The following is a 23,919-nucleotide window of genomic DNA, read 5'->3' as shown; positions in this document are numbered from 1 at the left end:
TGGCCTCCTAAACCCACAGTTGAGAGTTCAATCCTTGAGAGGTCCACTTAGGGATCTGGGGCAAAAATCAGTACTTGGTCCTACTAGTGAAGGCAGGGGGCTGGACTCAATGACCTTTCAAGGTCCCTTCCAGTTCTAGGAGATAGGTATATCTCTTATTATTATTATTATTACTACTAGAGTAATTTCTAAGTTGTACACCATTCTTTTAAGAAAATCCTGAAATTCTCTACTGTGGATGTATTAGATGGAATCACAGCTTCACCAAGTGATAAAGATGATATAGCCAGCGGAATAAGTTGGTCCTCATATTCCTCTATAAGATATTCCTCCTCACTGTGAACTTCTTGCTAATCACACTGAAGGCACTCCTGAGGAGATGACCAAGCATTCCGAGAAGATTATTTAAGAGGCGATGACCACACTTACCATATATACTCGATCATAAGCCGGTTTGTTTACAAGCTGATTCGCCCTCCTCAACCAGATGGATAAGTAAAAATGGAATTTTTTTTGACGACTCGTTCATAAGCCAACCCTATAATTCAAGGGTCAGCAAACTTTGGCTCACGGGCCATCAGGATAAACTGCTGGCGGGCCGAGATGGTTTGTTTACCTTGCGTCCGCAGGCACAGAGGAAAACCTAAGTAAACAAAGTGTCCTGGCGTGCCAGCTGCTTACCCTGATGGGCCAGGACAGCAATTGGTGGGGAGATTCTTGGGGGTGGGGGGAGAGAAGCTGACGGTCAGGGGAGTAACCCCTGTGATTACCCCCATATGACCTCACCCCTAGCCCGGGACCCCCACACTCTCCCCATCTCATCCCTTCCTACCTTATCTGGTGAGGGCCAGGGGACGATGTCTCTGGCCTGGCTGGAGCTGCCCTTCACCAGGTCTGACTCTCATCCTCTCTTCTCCACTCTGCCCAAGAACCAGTAAGGGGAGCACTGAGAACATATGTGAGAGTCCCTGCTCTCAGCTCTAGTGCCCAGCACCACAGCAGCCAGGAGCAGCATTTTCAACAAAATCCTTGCTCATGTCCTGTGCAACCCGGGGCATGTCCAGGACACACAGAATCTTTGAAGAATTTAGCTGCCAGATTAACAATTCTCTGGTGAACAGTGATTTTTTTCAAAGGCTTATTAGTTGGCCCAATTGGGGAGGTTTTTCACAAGAACAGCAGAAGGCCTATTTCTGACACAAAGGCTGCTAAATTTCAAGCTCTTGCTTCAAAGCATGGAGGCACTAGAACACTTCAATGAAATGGTTAAAAACTGCTTTTTGGGGGGGGAGGGGAGGTGTTTGTTTGTTTTTTAAACAGGAGCAAAAAAAATGTTTCCCTAATCCAGTTCTCAGAAACAGCTGAACCACTTTTGCTGAAAGTTTCCAAAAAATTCTGCCTAAGGCAGATGGGAAAATTCAGCTCCAACGGCTGAAGTCTGGCAAATTTATAAGACTGAAAACAGGGTCTAATAATAAGAAGTGTCAGCTAACCTTAACTATATGCAGTGCTGTCAGTTCTCCCTATAATGAGACACCAAAATCAGAGTCTTCCTGAGCCTCCCTTATTCTTTAAGCTACTTAAAAAAAAAAAAAAAAAAGCCACACACAATGAAAAGATATCAAGCCACATTAAAGAAATGAAGTTTTAATTGAAACCCACAAGAACAAAGCAACTTCAGTTACGCTCACTGGAGACCAGCAGTATATCCTTACATAAGTCTTCTGTGTTTAGTTATTGCAGTAACAAATATACTAAAAATAAGACGTGCTTCTAGGCTGGCTACAAAATCAAGGTGAAAATTAAAGCAAAAAGATGTTAGCCAGACAACTGTTTTCCCTGGCTTAATTTAAATCTTAATATTACTTGCATTTAATTTTTTATCACATTTCTGATTCTATGATGAGCTATTTTATAAACAAAGGCAATTTGCCAAAAAAGTATATTATTGACTCTCTTAGGACCTCAGATAATAGCAATTCCCACAGTCTAGTCATCAAAAATATCAACATTGTCTCTAACATACTTTATTTACATCCTTTGATAACATTTATTAGAACAATGACCATTATTGCCATTTTAAAAAAAGGTAATATAAGCTGGCTAGACAGTTACTAGCTAAGGAAGGACAATCAGAAACGATCCCAAGACCTAGAATCAGGCGAATGTATAACAGATGTATATAATCAAAAATATTCCCTCTTTTGCTACTTACCATTAACATTTTATGCAGGTCCTCTTCAAAAGAATCTATGTTGTAGTCAATCTTCTGTAAGTCATCTAACACCTCATGTAACATAAACTGATAATATTGCTTCATTAGCAGGCCACCCTTCAAGACCTCTTTACACTCTCTTGCTAGCTGCAATAGAAGAGACCACAAACTGCAATCAATCTGCTATTCTCAAATTCCCCTGAGATTTGGGAATTAAAGTTTAGCTTGTTTAAATAATACATTTGTGTAATTATTGTGTTTCTCTGGCTTTCACAGACTAGTTGGATTGTTCCTATATCTCCTAGGAAGTTTTGCATAAGTTCTCCTGAGACTGTAATGCCACTCAGTAAGTTACTGCAAGTAGGGATAGCAGCAAATGGTTCAAATTTTATTTTTGCTATTTGGAAAACCATTGTATTCAACTGACTGGATAGTTTAAAATTTTATAATTGGACAAGGAGCTTCACACCTATAGAGCAATGGTTTAAATCCATAGCAAGTCAGTAATAATAAGTCATTTGACAGTTGTCAACTGTTTGGAAGCCTATGTGAAATAATTTACTGTACTGGCTCCTACTGGGCAGGTATCCACAACATGAAACGCATCACAACAACTGACAATGACTGGCACCCTCCCTTGCTGACAGTTTGGCAAAAGAAGCCAAGGACTGAATGAATAATCTACTTATTCACATAAGTGATCACTTCAGGTCAAGACATAGCCACATCAGTGCGGCTGGCCATTCCATACCTGCTCTAGGAAGCATAGGTTTTTAAACAACAAGACACTAGAAGCACACTGTAGGAATCAACCATGCACTGGCAACAAGACAGTCTGGATGAAATAAAAGGAATTTTCCATTCCCAAATCTGTATTATTCCAAACCTAACTTCCATCCATAGATCTGACTATGCATCACTTTCCTTGAGCACTGATTTCATTAGATTTAGGTATGGGAGTGGGATTTTTTTCTTTTTTAAACTCTATGGAAAATGTTACGACTAATTTTCTTTCTGGAGAAAAAAAAATCACTACACTGAACCCAGTGTATGAGAAGGCTTAACAGAAAAGTCAAGAAATAGGAAAAATTGGACCCTGTAATATTACGGTGCAGTGGTTATGCAGTCCAGTCATGGACCACAACCCCATTCTGTTAGGTGCTGAACAAACAGAACAAAAAGACAGTCACTGTTTCAAAGAACTGAAACAAATAATCACTTATTCTTAGGCCTTGTCTACACTTTTAAAAATTAGATTAACCTAACCACATCACTCAGGACTCTGAAAAATGTCGTGCCCTGAGTGCCATGTACTGCCCACCTGGAGAGTAGATGCAGATAGGTCAATGGAAGAATTCTTCTGTCAACCTGGCAACTGTCTCTTGAAGAGATGGATTAACTGCATTGATGGAAAAACTCCTTCCATAGACATAGGAAGTGTTTACACTATAGTGCTACACCAGCACCGTTGCTGTGTGGCAGCTGTGCCATTGTAGCTTAGACATGCCCTGATATATTAAATACAGACCTGATATATATATATACACACACACTGTGTTGTGGATAAAGGAAGAAAGGTTGCTCTGATTCTACAGATGCACCAAATGCAGCTCATTTTATTTTGCACAATTAAGATTACTGAACCAGATTTGGAAATTAGGCAAAAAAAATAGCTAAACCCCTAGCATGTCACATATTTTAAAAAACAAGCCCATTTTCTTTACTCTCCATTCACTCATACAGTATGCACCCTGTCAATGTATTAACATGTTACGTCCAAGGAGAAGTATATCAGCCCTCCTTTATAAACATATAACAAATTATTCAGCTCTTAAGTAAGTGTAACGGTGGCAGTGGATGCTCAGTGACCAGCTGAAAGCCTTTTATTTGCAAATTGGTTAACATTTACCATTGCTGCTGACCCATTTACTTAGGTTTGAGGCATTGTTACAGAAGTTCTCAGCTGATTTATGCTCCTGAAGAAAACTAAGGACTGCCTTAAAATTGCTAATAGTGCGAAATTTGTGACTGTAAATAATTGAGGTAAAGGGAAACTAACTGCATAGTTTACTACAAGGGCTATGGGTCATTTTTTAAAATTACGTCCCTAACCGTAGAGTTCACAGTTAGATATATCGCAGTTACAAAAGTTACCACTTTATAATGGTCTTTCTAAAAATTGTTAATAGCAGATCCCATAGCAGCACATACAATATTTTACATGTTTAACATTTAATTCCTTTTTAAAAAATAGATTTTTAAATAATTATATCAAAAATAAGCAGTGAATTTAAATGTTTATAAACTTTATCCAAGATTTTTGTGTGACAGTCCCAGAACAAACTAATACTTCCATTTGGTGGAGTTTTGCAATAATGCAGATTTTATACATAAATCCGATGAAGTATCCATATCATAGCTGCCTCAAAGAAGTTAACTACATAGCAACTGTATGCATTGTTCATTGAAACACTGTACCTGTTCCATAATGTGTATTAAATAGTTAGGAAGAGAGATATTGCTCATATATACAAGACTCGCTTTTTGAATACAGGTAAACTAAAAATCAAAATTCCCATTCTGTATTACAGACCAATATGCCAACAACATTTCATTAAAAAAATAAAGCAGATTCTTCATTCCAAAACCTTAACCAGGCATCTAATATTACCATATGCAAAAATAACTATTTGTACTCCATAACAGAACAATTAAATACACGTAGAAGTTTTATAGAAAAAACTGTAACTGGGCTAAAAAAGTTGTAAGTGGCAGCTGAAAGAAATTTAAAACAACAAAGCAATGAGTACCTCCAAAAACATGGTCTAAACTGTACATACTAGGGGGTGTCTACTATGCTCCAATCTACACTGATCGAAAGTGTAGCTGCCAATGCTGTTTCTCTGAGGAATAAGTACAGCAATTCAAGGATTGTTTTCTGAAAACCATGCTGGACATATGATGTAATCTCCAAATTACTATCATCTACAGCAGTTTTATAATATGGTTATTTGTCAGAGATTTGTAAATTAGGCTTCTGCAACCAAGCTTTTGACAAACTGGACCAACCAATTTCCCTATGCTGTTCAGACTCGCTAGGCAAAGTTACTAACCACCAGCTCCCAAGGCTAATCTGACCATCCAGCTAGACTTTCTTTAATTAGATATTTTCTTAGTCCTCAAACACACTTGTGAAAAATACTAACTGGAGAATAAACACTTAATTTAAAAAAATTGTCTAACTACTAGTTAATCATAAGGATCAATTTGAAACAGCCTGGGATGGCTCCAGATTGTAAAATGTTTCATCCTAGAAACCCAGTTTACAGGTAGGGAATCCTCCCTCTCTCTCTGCTCCTAATCAGTCTATAATCTGAACCAAAAAGCTATAAATTGCATTGCCCCCTGGCTCCCCAGTGAAGGAGGGGAAAAGCTCTTACAAAATGACAGAACTCCGCACTCAACTAATAAGGGTGCAGAGTTGGATTGTCCAACCTGTAGTGCCTGAAAAAGTATGTATGACCAACAGGTGGCAACCTTACACAAATCTTCCTTTGAAGACCGTTCCTTCTCAGCCAGAGAAGTAGCCATTAGAGTTGTGCAAATAGCTGATTTTCTAGTTCAGTGGCCAAAACAACAAAAAAAAATAATTAGTTTGGGTCAATCCAAAACAATTTAATTTTATTTATTTATTTATTTATTTATTGTGAAATGAAAAAACTGAAAAAAAATTAATTTCATTTTGTTGCTTTGTGGGGAAGAAGGGCTGGTGGTGTGAAACTTTTTAAAAGCAAATGATACAAAATTCTAAACAAACAATCATTTCAAACAGAAAAACTGCCATTTTTGGAACAAAGAGACTAGACTTTTTCCAGGGTTTTTTTCCTTTTCCCCTTAGGACAAAACAATTCAGCAAATTTGCCAAGAATTTGTGAAATGTTTCAGGTTTCAGAGTAGCAGCCGTGTTAGTCTGTATCCACAAAAAAACAGGAGTACTTGTGGCACCTTAGAGACTAACAAATTTATTTGAGTACAAGCTTTCATAGGCTACAGTCCACTTCATCGAATGCATGGAATGGAACATATATTGAGGAGATATATATACACATACAGAGAGCATGAAAAGGTGGGAGTTGTCTTACCAACTCTGAAAGCCAATTAAGTAAGGAAAAAAAAAAACTTCTGAAGTGATAATCAAGATAGCCCAGTACAGACAGTTTGATAAGAAGTGTGAGAATACTTAAAAGGGGAGATAGATCCAATGTTTGTAATGGCTCAGCCATTCCCAGTCCCTATTCAAACCTAAGTTGATTGTATCTAGTTTGCATATCAATTCTAGCTCAGCAGTTTCTCCTTGGAGTCTGTTTTTGAAGCTTTTCTGTTGCAAAATTGCCACCTGTAGGTCTGTCATTGAAGGACCAGACAGGTTAAAGTGTTCTCCTACTGGTCTTTGAGTGTTATGATTCCTGATGTCAGACTTGTGTCCATTAATTCTTTTGCGTAGAGACTGGCCAGTTTGGCCAATGTACATGGCAGAGGGGCATTGCTGGCACATGATGGCATATATCACGTTGGTAGATGTGCAGGTGAATGAGCCCCTGATGGTATGGCAGATGTGATTAGGTCCTATGATGATGTCACTTGAATAGATATGTGGACAGAGTTGGCATCGTGCTTTGTTGCAAGGATAGGTTCCTGGGTTAGAGTTTTTGTTCAGTGGTGTGTGGTTGCTGGTGAGTATTTGCTTCAGGTTGGGGGGGTTGTCTGTAAGCGAGGACAGGTCTGTCCCCCAAGATCTGTGAGAGTGAGGGATCATCTTTCAGGATAGGTTGTAGATCTTTCATGATGTGCTGGAGAGGTTTTAGCTGGAGGCTGAAGGTGACAGCTAGTGGTGTTCTGTTATTTTCTTTGTTGGGCCTGTCTTGTAGGAGTTGATTTCTGGGTACTCATCTGGCTCTGTCAATCTGTTTTTTCACTTCAGCAAGTGGGTACTGTAATTTTAAGAATGCTTGATAGAAATCTTGTAGGTGCTTGTCTCTGTCTGAGGGATTGGAGCAAATGCGGTTGTTTTTAGAGCTCGGCTGTACACAATGGATCATGTGGTGTGTGCTGGATGGAAGCTGGAGGCATGCAGGTAAGTATAGCGGTTAGGTGGTTTCCAGTATAGGGTGGTATTTATGTGACCATCGCTTATTAACATAATAGTGTCCAGGAAATGGACCGATTATGTGGATTGATCTAGGCTGAGGTTGATGGTGGGACTGAAATTATTGAAATCATGGTGGAATTCCTCAAGGGCTTCTTTTCCATGGGTCCAGATGATGAAGATGTCATCAATGTAGTGCAAGCAGAGTAGGGGTGTTAGGGGACAAGAGCTAAGGAAGTGTTGTTCTAAGTCAGCCATAAAAATGTTGGCATACTGTGGGGCCATGCGGGTACCTATAGCAGTGCCGCTGACTTGAAGGTATATATTGTCCCCAAATGTGAAATAGTTGCGGGTGAGGACAAAGTCACAAAGTTCAGCCATCAGGTTAGCTGTGACATTATTGAGGATAGTGTTCCTGACAGCTTGTAGTCCATCTTTGTGTGGAATACTGGTGTAGAGGGCTTCTACATCCATAGTGGCCAGGACGGTGTTTTCTGGAAGATCACCGATGGATTGTAGTTTCCTCAGGAAGTCAGTGGTGTCTTGAAGATAGCTGAGAGGTCACTTAAAGCCCTGAATTTCTATGATTCTATCCACTAGGATCTGCTTTTCAGTCTCCAGTCAGCTAAGGAAAAGTATTTTTTTTTAATTGCAATACAAACCTGGGCTCAAAGAAGGGGGCAATCAAACAAAAAACTTGAGGTTATGCAGGTAGAAGTAGGAGGTTGGAGGGCCAAGATCTCAAAACTATGCTGTGGGTGGTGAGTATGCCGAATACCTCCCACTTTAAAATAAACAAAAAAAACAAAGCACTTTTGAAAGACCCTTGGGATAATGCACATTTCAAGCTCCTTGCCCATCTGATGGAGAAAAAAAGATGTAAGATGAAAGTCCCTGGCTTGAACCTACATAGTTCATTCAGTTAGCAGAGAGATCTATTTAAGGAGTACCCCTGAACTCTAGGTTCTTAAAAATACTGATTGGGACAAATCTATCATTTGTTGGGGGTGAATCCATTCTCTCTGATGAGCCAATTAGCAAGAATATTCACTGTTGATCTTGTCTCTGCCAGGTGTACAACTTAGACAGCAAGAAGTAGTCACCTCCGCCCAACAGTGAAGAATGCTGGCTTACAGACTAAAGGGAAGAAAAGTGGAGAAAACACCCTCCTCTCCCCCACAAGGAGTTTGAAGAAGAGAAACTAATGTGCAACCATCTTTCTAAAATTATGGAGAGGACCCATCAGACTGAAGTGATTTTCTCCCATGCTCTTCAACACAAGGACATCCAGATCCAAGAAAGATGAGAGGAACGGGCTCAGAAGTGGTCTTAAGAAACCTGTGTCAGTCAGTTAAAAGGTCTGGAGCGCGATTACAGCTTGGAAATTACTCTTGGGTATCTAGAACCAAGATCTATATCTACCTGAGAACTTACGAAATGATGGAACCTAAAAAGACTTAGATGAGGAGGCCAAGAGCTTTGAGGTTTGTCTGAAGGAAGCGATGTCTTAGGATCAGCAGTGTCTTTCAAAGGTCTAGTGCAGGCTATCCCAAAAAAGGCTATCTTCCTGAAAGGAGAGGACCATAAAAGAGGGCTTAGATAGGAAGTCACCTATGAGAAGGCTAAAGAATTAGATTTTTACTGGTAAATGTCAGTAAACATCAATTTCACCAAACACACGCAAATCATTTTTAAAAAAATATTTCCATCAAAAATCAAAACTTACAGATCGCCAAAGAAAGTAAAATGCTGCTTGAGAACTTAGTTTGATTTAAGGACATTTACTTCGTATATTTTGACATGTGATGTTGACAATTTGTGTTTTGATGGTTATAAAGCTTTAACTTTTTGTATCTCAACATCTGCTGTCATTAAATAATTGTCTGACCACACCCACATAATTTCCTGCAACAGAGATTTAAATTGATAAAAATCACAAGATTCTTAAAAATAAACAACATTATCCGTCGAAATGATAAAAAATAAAAACAGAGTTCAGCCAAGCCTACCTATCAGCCAGAATGACAACACTGCCTGCCATTTCCCAGGCCAGTATCTGAAGTAAGTCTCTGGCATCACATTTAAGTTTGGTTAATTTTTTCTAGTCATGCTGCACTGAAAGTCCAGATTTTGCACAGACCTTGAATTCATAAGAAAGATCAAAAGGAAAGTGAGGAAGCCAGCAAGCAGAGGGAATACTTTTGGATGGGGAGAAAAAAAACAACTTGGAAACAAGTGACTGGTCACTGCCTACCAAGTGTAAGTAGTAGAGAGAAATTCATTGGTTCAGATTGTGGAATAAGGAGCAGACAAAAAAAGCCTAGTATACACTTGTGAAGGAAACCATACTACACTCATACTAGCTATGCTCACATTCAGCACAACTGCTGCTAGACATATTTCAACCTTACTGCAAATGACGTCTACAGCCTATAACAGAAGTGGAATGTTATTTTTTTTTTCTTTAGTGGCCGATAATCATTTAATCAGACGTTTTGATTCCTGACTGCATAAATCAAAGAGGTATATGAGACCAGTTGTTTATTACATAAAACTTCATTTCCATATGCAATTGAAGGCAATTTAAGGGACGCATAATGTACTATCATTTCTGTACCAAACTCTCTTTAAAACAATTAAATAGATAACATAATTAAAGACCAGAAAGCAGTTTTTAATAAAAACTCTTGAAGCAAACCTGCTTAATGCTCAAGAGAGATGGTTCCCCAGCAGGCCTTTGTTCCAACCTTAACTTGAGACATTCATGGATAACATTGAGAAGTACTCGGCAAAGGACCAAGAATGCAGGTTCAAAAGATGGTAAATCCATAGATTTCAGCTCTTCCATTGATACAGTGCTGCATTTTTGCTCTGAGGAGAGTGAGGAATTTGACAACTGCACATAATCTGAACACAACATGGGATCTGGGAATTCCGAAAACTGTAACAAAAAATAAAGTAAAAAAGTATTGTAACAAGGATTTTAAATAATGTAAATTAAAGGATCAATTTTAAAAAATTACTTGCATGAAAAAAGAAATAGTTTTTAAGAGCCAGGCTATTAATCTACTATGATCTAATATACTGAAAAGTGTGCAAAGCTATGATTTCAAATTAAGTCTTTTTTTAAAAAGCTAAAATCCTATTTCCTCATAAAGCTGCCAGACCGAGGACAAATAATTTAACAACAGGCATGGACACTTGAGAATGAACAATCTAATCTTAATTTATTTCTAAAATTAGAAAATGATTAAACTATTCAATGAAGCAAAAGATTCTCTGTACAGAAAGAAAACTGAATTGCACATGAGAGCCTGGAATAGTGCGGTTAAGACAAGTAACACAAAATGCTAAGTATAGCTAGTATATTTTTCAATTAAGGAAGTTAAACTTATATTTAACATTTAAAGTTGATTGCATTCAGAGATATTCTCAATGATTTAATCTAAGCTGTAAATTTACCCAAATGTAATGTGTGTTTCAGGCACAGTTGCCCTTGCAAGTTCAGTGGGTGATAGCAATTTAGAAATTTGTCCTTTAATATGCGTGCAGTGCTCGCTAATGTTCATAGGAATTGTGCATTATCCAAGGACAAAATTTGTCCCTAAACTCTTTAAGGTTTATTATGGTCTAATCCCGTTCTTATATTGCACCCATTACTGTGATTTTTGAACACGTTCCATTGATGCATTAAGAGATGTGACTAGCATCTGTCACATGTGGTTCTCTTTTTTTTTTTTTTTCAGTGCTAGATGCATACAACATTGGATTAAAGTGAAAGGTAACTGGATTAAGAATAGAAAGTAGATCAAATGATCAAGTGCAGTCATGAAAATTAAAAACTTTAAATATGCTAACTATTTTTAGGCTCACCAGCTAATAGAAAATTTGTTTATTCCTTTACACCCACATTCACATTTTTGACATTTTGTTCCTACTGCATCAGGCAAGCTCTGCTTTCCTAGAACAGTCACACAGAATTATTTTGCCTGACATAGTTAGGCAATGTACTTTTCCAGCAACTTACTGTGTTCATTGCTTTTAAGCAATGGCACAAAACTAGTTGGCAGGCATAGATTCTAAAGGGACTTTAAAAAGCACTAGCCTACTATTTGATAGAAAGTTCTTTGAATTTGACCAAACTAGTCACCTTAAAGACAAAAAAGGGCTGATATGGGCTTCTTTGGATTATACACATTTTAGAATTACTAAAACTAATTCCTGTGCATATAATAGGGTAGTATGGCAATTCCTTACAAGGAGTTTCCACCAGCCCATGAAAAACAATACACAGAGAGAGATTTCTGTGTTCCAACAATCTATCCATTGCAAACTGAAACTTCAATTCCTGCCCCCAGCTCCCCTCTCCCTCCCCCACATCTTCAAGGTTTACGTCCCAGTCATCACCCTCATTTCCTCTCTAGGATGACCAGATGAAATCACCTTTACAGCTGATCAACTGTTTCTCAAGTGAACCAGCAGCTTTAAAAGGCATTAACTCCTTTTCCTCCACCCTAAGGTGGAATACACCAGATAAAATCCTGACCTCGCTGAAGTTAGGGAGTTTTGCCATTGACTTCAATGAGATAAGGATTTCACCCACTGTCTCCACAGAACTCTCAGTCTCTGCTGGGACAAAAATCAAGAGAACAAGATGAATTAATCAGCATGTACCTGTGATACAAAGTGTGTAACATTTCTGCTTATATATGTATAAAATTTAATGTAAAAAAAATCAATGATTTATTTCAACACTATTCCTGTGCAATCCTGCAACTAGTTGGTCTGCTTCTGCAATAATTAATTTTTTCAAAGGAAATCTCACTACACCTTCCTTTTACCTAATTCAATTTTTTTAAAATAATCTATTTTCTGGGGCTTTAATGGAACCATAACAATAGCAGTCAAAGCTTTTTAAAAGGGACTTTTTCATTAGCAATAAGCCAGATGAAAATTAGTAAGGATTAATTTTACTGCTAATGTGCAAACATCTGAAGGTTCAAGTCTTCATTTTAATATAAATACAGTTTTTTCAAAAACACTTTTTCCAACAATGTGTTTTAAGAGCTGCACTAGGAACAAAAATAACCTAATGAAATTTAAATTCTCAACTTGGAATATAGCTAATAAGAATATAGATTTCAGTATTTGTTCAGTAAATTTTTAAAAGAATCTTTCAAACAACGTAAGACTTTTCATAATACTAGGGAATTATTTCTAGGAATACAGGATTAAAATACAAAATAACTAAAAACGGTATTTAATTTTCTAACACTAGACATAATACAGCAAAACTTTCAAAAACAGGGCATCTATTAGTAGACACCTAAATCCCTATTAAGCCACTTAAATAAGATGCCTGATTTTCAGAAGTTCTGAGCAGCCACAAATCATTCTCTGCAGACATTTTTCTAGCACCTCTGAAATATTACACCATTTGTTTAAGTGCCAAAATATGGGTTTCCTAGCAAGCCTTAGTTCCATACAATACAAGTTAGGCAACTAAATACTTTTAAAAATCTGGGTGCAAGGCACCTAACCCTCATTGAAAGTGGGATTTAAGTCACTAGGGGTATGACAACACTGCAATTAAAGCCTGGCACCTGGCCTGTGTCACCTGACTTGAGCTCATCGGGACTCAGACCGGAGCTCTAAAAACAGAAGTGTATAAGTCTAGGCTCAGGCTGGAGCCCGTGCTCTGGGACCTTACAATGGAGGACAGTCCCAGGGCCCAGGCTCCCCCAAGTCCAGATGTCAACACTGACATTTTTAGAGCCTATAGCCTGAGCCCCACAAGCCTAAGTCAGCTGACACAGGCCAGATACCAATGTTTAATTGCCACGTAGGCATACCCCAAAGAACTTTTGAAAATTTTACCCCAGGTCTCTAATTTTGAAACAGACATTTGAAAATGTTGGCCCTGGTCCTACATGACTTTAATACACATGAAGCCTTTCATCTGCATATAGCTCATTGTAGTACTGGGTCATAAGTGTGATGAATATCTAACCTCAGCTTCATACTATATATAAACATTTTTATTCAAACAAATTAATTTCCTGAGTTTTTAGATATTAATGTTTAAATTACATAAACAATTCACTTTCAAAATAGAGTTCAGGAACCAGATTTTTTTTTTTAAATCAAAGCTAGTTTTTAAATAGCCATTGCAGTAAAAATTTCTTCACATTTTGTAAAACGAACGTGTATACTCAAGCACACAGACAATATATAAAAATTCTTTAACAGAAGTAACACAAAGGTTTATAATGAAACATGAATGATTTCAATTATTATAGCAAGAATGTCATCCTGATTTACAATAAGCCTCACCAACCCACAAAAGTAAACTGTAACAGATACAACTATGTAATACGTAATATTTCCAGAAGGAAAAGAAAACAATGTAAGGATATTTGCATAATCACTGCAAGACTTTAAAGTTATACATAACATACACATATGTAATGGAACAACTTTTGCAAGTCTTATCTGAAAACAAAGTACTACAAGTAGAATAGTTTTGTTATAACAAGTGTTCTTGTACATTAGCAGTGCTGTCATTGTCTCTAACAAACTAGTCTACAAGGGGAAATTATTGTGGAATACACTTGGGTGTGAATTTAAAGCACACTAGCTACTCTGCACTAACTCCCCCTCTGGACAGTTTTACAGAAGACTAGGAATGCCTTTGTTCTCATTAGCTTAATACACATTCAAAGTGTATTAACCTAATGTGCAGAAAGGCACTTCTAATGCACAATAAGAGCGTCCACGTAGAGAGTTAGTACAGAGCACCAGCTACACTATGATTTTTCCGCTGTGTAAATAAACCCTCAGACTGAGGAGCCAACATCACAAATCTTCATCCAATATATATAATTATGCATTAGTCTAAATTTATTTTTGTGTTTTCAGTACAAAAAATATCAGTGAAACATCATGATTTTAATACTTTTACAGAAAACTAATAGAACAAACACAAAAATGGCAGTGAAATGCACCCGCCACAATGGCAGCCCTAGTCAGCATTTGAAGAAGTGTTCTTAAGATCAGGACAAACCTAGAGAAAACAATGTCTGCTAATACTGGGTAAAATTTTCAAAAAGTGCTTAAGTTATAGTAATTTAGGAGCCTACGTCCTATTTTCAAAAGCACTTAAGTCCCCACTTGGATTTAGGCACCTACAGCATTCACGCATTTTTAAAAATTGTACCTATTATGGGTTGATTCTCAATACAAGTACATTTGTACACTAACATGATATACGTACAAAGATTAAATAAAGTGTAGGAAAAAACAAAGATAGCAATGAAATATATAATTATATAATGTTTTGGGGAAGGGAAAAATGGAAATATTATTTAATGTATATGGTCTGCAGTAAAAAAACACAACCACCAGCAAAACTGATGCTATTTACAATAAACAGAACCTCAGAGTTGCACACCTACACTTACAAAAAAGGCAATTATACCTTAGTGTTAACTCGAATATTTTTTGAAAGGGACTTTTAAAAATTGGCATTTCTAATAGACTCTAAAAGTTAACCCTTTTAATAGCAATCCCTGAATTTTTTAAGTATTTTTTTAAATTATAAAAATTATGTTGTTATTCCCTTTTGAAATCTACAAGAATTTTTTCAGTAAAGGAGAATGGGACTGATTAACAAAGGGAAACAATGAAAATGACTATATCTGGAGTACTGTCAAATGCAAAAAGTAGGCAAACAGAAAAATATATATTTGCTGTATTCTTTTAGTTAGCTGTAAGCTATTACTACTGTAGGTAAAGCATTTCAGAGAAATGTGATTTCCAGTTTGACTATATCCCATTATTTTTTGGGCAAGCACAGGAAGTTTACAAATGTTGTTTCAATAGTCCAAAAATGATGGAACAGCTTAGTGAAAATGAGCCCCACTGAGTGCTCTGAGGTCAGAAAGGTGCTCTCAACTATTCTACAAAAAGATTAATGATCAGTGGGGTCTTAGAAGTACTCCTCTGCTTGATTCTCAGAATGTTTAATCACAGGGACCAGTAAGGGTTCTGCAAACTATTGGGGGTTCAGAAGCTGTTGTCTGAGAACCACTGTTCCAGAAAGGCATGCAGCTGTATTTGAATAGATAAACAGGAAAAAAATGCAAAGGCATGCCTTCAAACCTTGGAATTATTTCTCATTCCTATTTCACTTTTAAAAGTATGCTCTACATATCGGGCCAAACTGTCATACATAGTTTCTATTTTTTTAACCTATAAAAATGTGAATGCACATTTGTTCACTAATACAGAATGGCACACATACATCAGCATGTACATGAACTAACTTTTTGCACATGCATATACTTCAGAAATGCACAAACGTTCTCATACAAAATCTTGGAGCACATTAGCAGAAGCCAGTTTGAAGCTAGCTGCAACTTCAGCCAATAGTTTCAGTTTACTTTCTGTAGATAACAAAATGATCTCAAGATCAACAGTAGTACTAGCATGGTTCTTCACACCATCAAGTTACTTATAAACGTGAATTTATTAATCCTCAAAACCCCTTGTGAGGTACATAAATGTTATCCTTTTACAAATAGGAAAACAGAACCAAGAGGATAAAGCAACTTGTCCAAGAGCACAGAGGGAATTCATATAAGAGCTGTGATTAAAATGCAGAAGGATCCCTGGATCCCAGAACTAGTCCTTCCACTAAAGAATGCTACCTCATGATGGAAGAAAAAACCCTGACTACTAGTATTTCTAAATACATGTTGTCTAAATTGTATGTAACACTGCTTATGTCATGATTATTGCGCTTATGGTAAGAAATGTTATTTTTGTTCCAAAATACAAAGATATAATAAACAAATTCCATCAATTACCTATGCTTATTCCAGTATTAAGTGTCAGGAGAGTTAGCAATTCATGAAGCTATAGAACTAGTTTACTGGAAAGGATTTCTCCATGGAAAATTGTTGTTTCTATCAAAATACTATTAAGGTTATATAATCAATCACTCAACTAAGGAAATACATATGCCACGCTGAATAGTAACTTAATTACATGATCAGAAGCCATTTCTAATATATAATACAAGAGCCTACTTTTTCTTCTTAAAGTTATATACAAACGCAGCATTTTGCAAGATTATTTCCATTCATGTACACTTACACTATTATCATGGTCATAACTGTTCGCAGCATCATTACAAGAAAGAAAATATACACCATAGAACATTTTAAGTTTAGTCAGCAGCTTGTATTATGCAATTTCTGTTCAACTGCTTACAGATTTTCTTAGGTGAAGTTCATGGATAAAGCAGTTAACACTGAAGTGACCACGATGCCTTAAATTTTTTTCACTATTGCTCAGTGTTATACTAAATTTGTAGTATTTGTGTAAGAATTGTTTACCGTGTGGTTAGGATTAGATGACATGAAGTATTTGCATATATTGTCCTTACATGTGCGGTGTGCTGAAATCTACATCTAGAAAAATAAACAGTAAACCCTAAATTGCATTTTGGCTTAATTCACCTCTGGAGACCTGAATTCAGGTCCTGTTTGGGCTACAAATTCTAGCCATAAAAACTTCAGTAATCCATAGCTAATTATCCTGGACCTTAATTACTGCATGACATTTCAACCAGTACACTCAGTTTTTTGTTTCCATCATCACTTTCCATTTAATTCACTCATAATTTTCTTTATTTAGTGTATTATAACCTGACACAAAAAAATGAAAACAAATAAGAGTCGGTGGAAAAATTTAATGGACTTAAGCCACTTTCTTCCATAGATTTTTCTGGTTAGACAAGACCATTAGATCATCTACTCTGACCACCTGTATCAAAGGCCATACAATTTAATCCCATATTGAGGCCTATAACTGGTGTATGGCAAAATCGGTTTCCAGAAAGTCATTCAGTCTTGATTTAAAGACAAGCAGTGGAGAAGCCACTATTTTCCCCTTGGTCGTACGTTCCGTGTTTAATCATCCTCACTGTTCAAAATCAACAAGGAGTCCAGTGGCACCTTAAAGACTAAACAGATTTATTTGGGCATCAGCTTTCATGGGTAAAAAACCTTGTTCTTCAGTCTTTAAGGTGGCACCGGACTCCTTGTTGTGTTTGTGGATACAGACTAACACGGCTACCCTGATACTGTTCAAAATGTGTGCTTTTCTTTCTAATTTGAACTTATCTAGCTTTACCTTCCAACCATCAGAACTTTACCAAACAATAATGATGCTTATAATAAATATAGTTTATGCTACATGTAAGGTTCATTCTTACTTTTGCTGAGGTCTACAGAAAAATTCCTTAATTTCTTTGGTAGCTGGAGTAGGCTCTTAATAGTAGTGCATCTCCTTTCTCTCATAAAATTAAAACGATTAACTCATTAATGTAAAGTTATCTCAAACAAATATGTAAATTAGAATGAGTTATTGATTCTTGGAATTTACCAATCATTACTACCACTTTACATAATAAGAGTGAGACACTTTATAAATCAAACTGCAACACCTGAGAAAACACCTGTATCTAATTAGCAGAGATTACATACCAAAGGTAAGAAACAGGTATGCCCAGAATGAGATTTTATTTTTATTTTTAAAAAGGAAAAAAATGTAAGTCAGAAAACTGGTTTGTCAGGGGAAAATAACGGATGCTTTCCAAGCTCTTGATTCAACTGTGGTAGGTAACATTTGAAACAATACTGAGGGGGGTGGGGAGTCGAGTGAATCTACAGTATTCCCATTTATGCCAGCAAGGAACCTACCTCCAGCTGGTGATCACACTTTACCAATGCCATACGGGCCCTTTGCAAGGAACCATGCATTAGCTTGTGAAGTCTTAAAATTAGCTTCCTCAACCCCATTTGCTTCAGTGCTTTGTCTACAAATGGCCTGTAAATAGAGGTCAAACAGTGTCTGCTGCAGCCTGCTTCGGCACTGCACTCTGGAATAACCCAACAGGCCAAGTCATCCTCTGATTCAAGCCTGTCAAGCTTCCTTGAAAAATGGTCCTGTAGCTGAAAGTCAAAATTTGGCTTATTGGTAAAAGTGTTCTTGATGGCTTGTCTGAGTTCCTCAACATTCTCCTCAGAGATTTGTTCTTCATCTTCACTTTCCTCTATGCATGTTCCTGAGGATTCTTTTACTTCCACTTCCCTACTATCTTCCACATCCTCTGGATCATTGTCCTTGGACAGTTGAGGAGAAGGAATTTCAAACACTGGCCAGCCAATGTCAGACAGATTCTTGATGCCCAAAACAGTTCCCATAATCCTTAGTTTCTGGTTTAAGTCTTTTGTAATGTTTAACCACAGACAGAGTGCCTGCACCCTGTCTTGGAAGTCCTTTGCAGCATACTTTTCATAGTCCTTTTGAAGGGCCTGCAGAGATGGATAAAGTGCTTCTACATACTCTAGCAGCTCCATTATCCTCTTTACTTGCTCAAAGGAGACCTGCTGACGATGAAGGTGTTCATAGTAACTTGTGTAACCCACAGCACTAGTTCCATGGGCTGCTTTGCAATGTCCTTCTCCTGAAGTATCATTGAAACTGGCTCCATTTCTTACACATGAGAAGTTTTCATACTTCACTTTGAAGGTGAGGATTTCATTAATAATATCTGGGATGGCTTGACGGGCTGTATACAGAAAGAAATCTTGGTCATTAACGTTACGGCCTGCATGCCAAGCTTGCAGCTCAAGCCAGATCAGTTCATTGGATCGATTAAAAAAGACAGAGGAGGTGTTTTCCTGTCCTCTCTGTTCCCTGTCCTTTTTCTTTGAGACTGAGGTAAGCTTTAACAAAAGCCGCAGGGTTTCAAAAAATTTTAAGCGGTCTGCTGGGCAATCAGTCCTAGAAGTCTGGCGTGCAGTTCTGGCTATAGGCATGGGCACAGAGACTGGAAGCTTAGCATTGCTACAGCCAAGGCTGAGGTAAGGCTTATTGAGATCAACATCTGGAATTGATTTTTTTGGCAAGGACCCAGCAACTGAGTCTAACATGAATGAGCACTGCACATTTTTCTTGAGATCTCGTTCTGTTGTCCTAAGGGTGGCTCGGATCTTCTTCCCATGCTTATAGCTGTGTTCTTCCACATTGTCAGTGGTTTTGCCATTGTCTTTTTGTGGAGGCTGATTTGGTGCACTCATCTTTTCTGTAAAAGAAATCAAAAAAGAATTTGACTATAGCAACATGAGGACCCTTTTTTAAAGAACGCTGCTCTTTAACTACACTTCATGAGTCTTATTTTATTTGTACTTTCTATCCACCCAAGCTTCCAAATTCTATTTTATTTCAATCATATGCTAAAAAAGATAGAAAGAAAACAATTCCATAATTAAAAGTAATACTTGCATTTTGATTTTATAAGTTTAGGTGGCATTTCCTTATTATTTACAGAATGCCATAAGCTCCACTAATAGAATTTATACTGTACTGTATTTGTACTGTATACCATGTATCATCATGGTATCTGATCAACTTCCTGATTTTAAAAGTTATATACACAGTGACACGTTACTCTAAATCTCCATCTGTGGGAATTAAAAAAAACTGAACCGGGAAAAGCTAAATTAAAAAAATCTAGGTCAAATGTTAGATAAAATGACCAAACAGGATTTTTCCACCTCTGAATATCCATCAATCTTAATCTACAAATTATTAGTACAACACAATAGCTCCAAAATTTTCTCTCTTAATTACAGTCAAATGGATGCCAACAATTCATATACACAAGTGAAAACCCTAGAACATATATACTTTCCAAAATAAATAAATGCTGAATCCACTTAAAAAGGAAGAGAACCCCATTGTATTGTGAGATTTTCTAACAATAGGTTTAACTCTGCAACCACTGGTAAGACCATTTTGCAGTACTAAATAAAATTATAATAATTGACTTCTAATTATAATTACCTCTTTTGCTGCACGTGGCAGCTGGAGTCAGTGACTAAGCAGCAATCCAGAGAGCACAGAGGGACTAATGGCCTGGAGGCAGATTGACTGTAAAGGTCGGGGCCTTCTTTAGTTTCTTGCATACAGTATTTACAAAATGGGGAAATCGGCAAATGATCAAAATGTGAAATCGTCAAAAGTTACACAACTGAGCATTTTTGTCTGATGCCAGTAACTCTCCTTTCTTTACACTGAATGCATTAGAAGTGTAAAAGTGGTATCTGCAATCAGTAACAGTCAGAACAGTGTACCCAACCACCTAGATTCTCACATCTCAGTAGCATCTTATTGAAAATATTTTAGCAATGATGGAATGCTAATTACAATTCAGCACTTTTAAAAATATATATCTAGTACACTTAAGGGAGCCAACACTAGCTGTACCACAACCAAAGGGAAATGTATCATAAGCTGTTTTTTCTCTATAACAGAGAAACAATACAAAATGCTGTAAACATCCCACGTTGCCAGTGCAAGATTATTCCGTATATTGAGTACATTCCCATACTTTTCCTCACAGAAAGTATCTGCATTATAGCCCTGACAGAAGTCAGGGAGGTGGCCACTAATGAAGGTTCTCCTCAATCTCTGTGCATGCACAGCCTTTGCTAGAAGACACCCTTCACAGACTTAGGCCTGGTCTACACTAGGGGGGAGTGTCGATGTAAGATACGCAACTTCAGCTATGGGACTACCGTAGATGAAGTCGATGTATCTTATTCCAACTTACCTCCCGTCCTCATGGCACGGTATCAACCGCCACAGCTCCCCCACTGACTCTGCTACCACCACTTACTCCGGTGGAGTTCCGGAGTCGACGGGGAGTGCGTTCGGGGATCGATATATCGATCCCCGATAAATCGATCGCTACCTGCCAATACAGCGTGTAGTCTGGACATACCCTTATGCAGCAGGCATCAAAGTCCAGCCACTGGTCTCCCCTTTCACAAAACAGCTAGAGGAAAAACTGGTGGTGGTACCCCACTCCTTATCTGTTGTAGCCCAGTGGTTAGGGCACTCACCTGGAATGTGGGAGTCCCTGGTTCAATTCCCCCCTTTATCTGACAGGGAGGAGGAATTTGAATTTGGGTCTCCCCCACTGCAGGAGTGCACTCTAGTCACTGGGCTATGGGGATTTCTCAATCTCTCCTCCCAAAGCTGTTCCACTTTTTGTAAAATAAATACACCTCTACCCCGATATAACGCGGTCCTCAGAATCTCACTGCGTTATAAGTGAGACCGTGTTATATCAAACTTGCTTTGCCCCCCCCGTCCTTGTTCCCTGTCTGCCCCCTGCAGAGACCCCCATCCCTAATCATTCCAGGATCCCACCCCCTACCCTACCCCCCGTCTCAACTGCTCTGACCCCTATTCATCCCTCCCCGCCCGCTAACACACACTCACCGGCAGCAGCGGGAAGCGGAGCAGCCTGGCCTCAGTCTGCTCCACCCTGCCAGCTCCCAGCCAAGGCGCTCCACTTCCTGCTGTCGGTGAGTGCGGAGAGGTAGGGGAAAGGATGCCTTCCCGCACTCATCTGCGGCGGGAAGCAGAGCGACACAGCATCAGCCTGCTCCGCTTTCCTTGCCCCAGCCCCAGCTGTGTCGCTATGGGGCGGCTGGGGAAAGGTCCTGCACTCACCTGCGGCGGGAAGCGGAGCGCCGCAGCTAGGAGCTTGCGAAGTGGAGCTGGCTGGGGCTCGGCTGCTTCGCTTCCCACCGCCGGTGCGTGCGGGGAGGTTGGGAAAAGGACGCTTTCCGCACTCACCAGTGGCAGGAAACGGAGCGAGGCGGCCCCAGCCTGCTCCACTTCGCTTCCTGCTGCAGTTGAGTACAGGGAGATTGGGGAAAGGACCACTGCTGGTGAGTGTGAGGCGGGGGGCCCTTCCCCAAGCCTCCTCCACCGAGCAACACAGCTCGGGTGAGGGGAGGGAAGCAGAGCGGGCTGCTCCTGGCCCCTCTCCCCAGCTAATCCCCTGGGCCACTCTGGGACTGCAGGGCCCCCAAAAGTGCCCTCCCACAGCTCCTGCCCCTCAGACCCAGGTGGGGGAGCCCCTGACCACTCCCAAGACCCCTCTGCCCCTTATCAAACCCCTCAGCCCCAGCCTGGCCTAACACCCTTAACACGCTGTTCAGAGCAGCGTGTTAGAGCTTTACTGTGTTGCATGCGAACCCACATTCTATAGGGTCGCATTATATCGGGGTAGAGGTGTAGTCCTTGAAGAAGGAATTTTAAGGGCATGTCTATATGGTGATTTAGTGTATGGCAAGCTGGGATGTAAATCTACAGTGCTCTAGCCTGCCACACACCGAGTGTGTATGTGGAGTCTGCTGCCTTGCGCAGCAGAAATATCAGCACTACCTACTCCTCTGACTGTTCTGTGGGTCTTCTGCTTGCTTTTGTCAAAATTGCTGAAAGCCTAAATGAAGTGTTTCAGAATGAAACATTCTGTTTTGACATACCAAAACATTTTGACTTTTTTGGTTTGGTTGAACTATTTGGCAAACTCATTACAAATTTGCAAATAGTTTTGGTCAACCCCAAACTGCATTTTTTGGTGCATTGTTTGAAAAATGTCAGCTAAGTCAGCCAGTGATAACTGTGGGGAATGGAATGAATGAGGAAGAAGAATGAGGCCTGGTCTACATATGAAAATACATTGTGTCAGCAACTGTTTCGCAGAAGCTTCTGCCATCTGGAATAGCCTTCTTGTGTATCTCAGTTTCACAGACTCTCCAGCTCATTTTAAAAGTGAGGAGAAATTTATTTTCTTTCTTTCTTGCCTCTAGCTGAATTTCTCTCTACTACTGCTATTTAATATTTAACTTGGTATTTATATGTAATGATTAAACAGCATTTTGGGGTGTATTTATATGACAGATGCTGTAAAATAGCCCTTACATAGGATAAAAGTTGTGTTGTCTTGGTTGCCAGATATTTTATCAAACAAAACTTTCGCTTTGTCTATTTTCTTCCCTGGAAAATGTTGACATCTCTGGAATGGATGTAACTGCTGCTTGGTATATAAATCATTCCTTCCTCTTTTTCTGCCTCTGCTCCCACACCCCGGCATTCTCCCATCTCTACCCTTTTTTGGACGGTGAGGAAGAGAAATAAGGAGACCCTATGCTGGAGGTCTGTTCACATTCTTATATGTCCAGTATGTGGACACTGGTTTCTTAATTACAAATCATCTTTTTTACTATAGTATCACTGATAGTATAGCAGAATTCAGTGAATTATTTTTAGGCACCCATTATAAGGAATTCCAGCATGTGTACTTAATGATCGGATTGTTCAGCAACTGATATCTTCCTTTTTCCTTGTCCAACTATATAGAATATAAATCTGAAGTGCAACATTAAACACTTAAAAAATCCACAAAAGATGTCTTTTGCCCCTGAACCTTAGTAAAATTTCTTTCAAGACAGGGAGCTTATTTCTTCATTGTTCAATTTGCTTTGTACATTTGACACCATGTGCGTGTAGCCAGTTTCACAGATTCTTCTATATAATCAGTCAATTCTTCCTTTTTTCTGTGCAAGACTCATAGTAGCAGGCTAGAGAAAACACATTTAAAAAACAAAAAATGCCATTGTAAAACCAC

At 38.6% G+C, this 23,919-nt stretch overlaps 1 protein-coding gene across 1 annotated transcript in view; it reads right to left on the bottom strand.

Moving 5' to 3' along the window:
* MAP3K4 (mitogen-activated protein kinase kinase kinase 4) overlaps positions 1-23,919 on the bottom strand; it is a 151,962-nt gene that overhangs the window by 92,770 nt on the left and 35,273 nt on the right. Inside the window, 3 exon segments of the mRNA XM_030556695.1 lie at positions 2,216-2,362; positions 10,060-10,302; positions 18,128-19,515. Coding sequence (XP_030412555.1) covers positions 2,216-2,362; positions 10,060-10,302; positions 18,128-19,515 — 1,778 coding nt within the window.

The sequence above is a fragment of the Gopherus evgoodei genome, chromosome 3 (assembly GCF_007399415.2).
Source record: "Gopherus evgoodei ecotype Sinaloan lineage chromosome 3, rGopEvg1_v1.p, whole genome shotgun sequence".
Classification (NCBI taxonomy): domain Eukaryota; kingdom Metazoa; phylum Chordata; order Testudines; family Testudinidae; genus Gopherus; species Gopherus evgoodei.
This window is presented reverse-complemented; position numbering and strand designations above follow the sequence as displayed.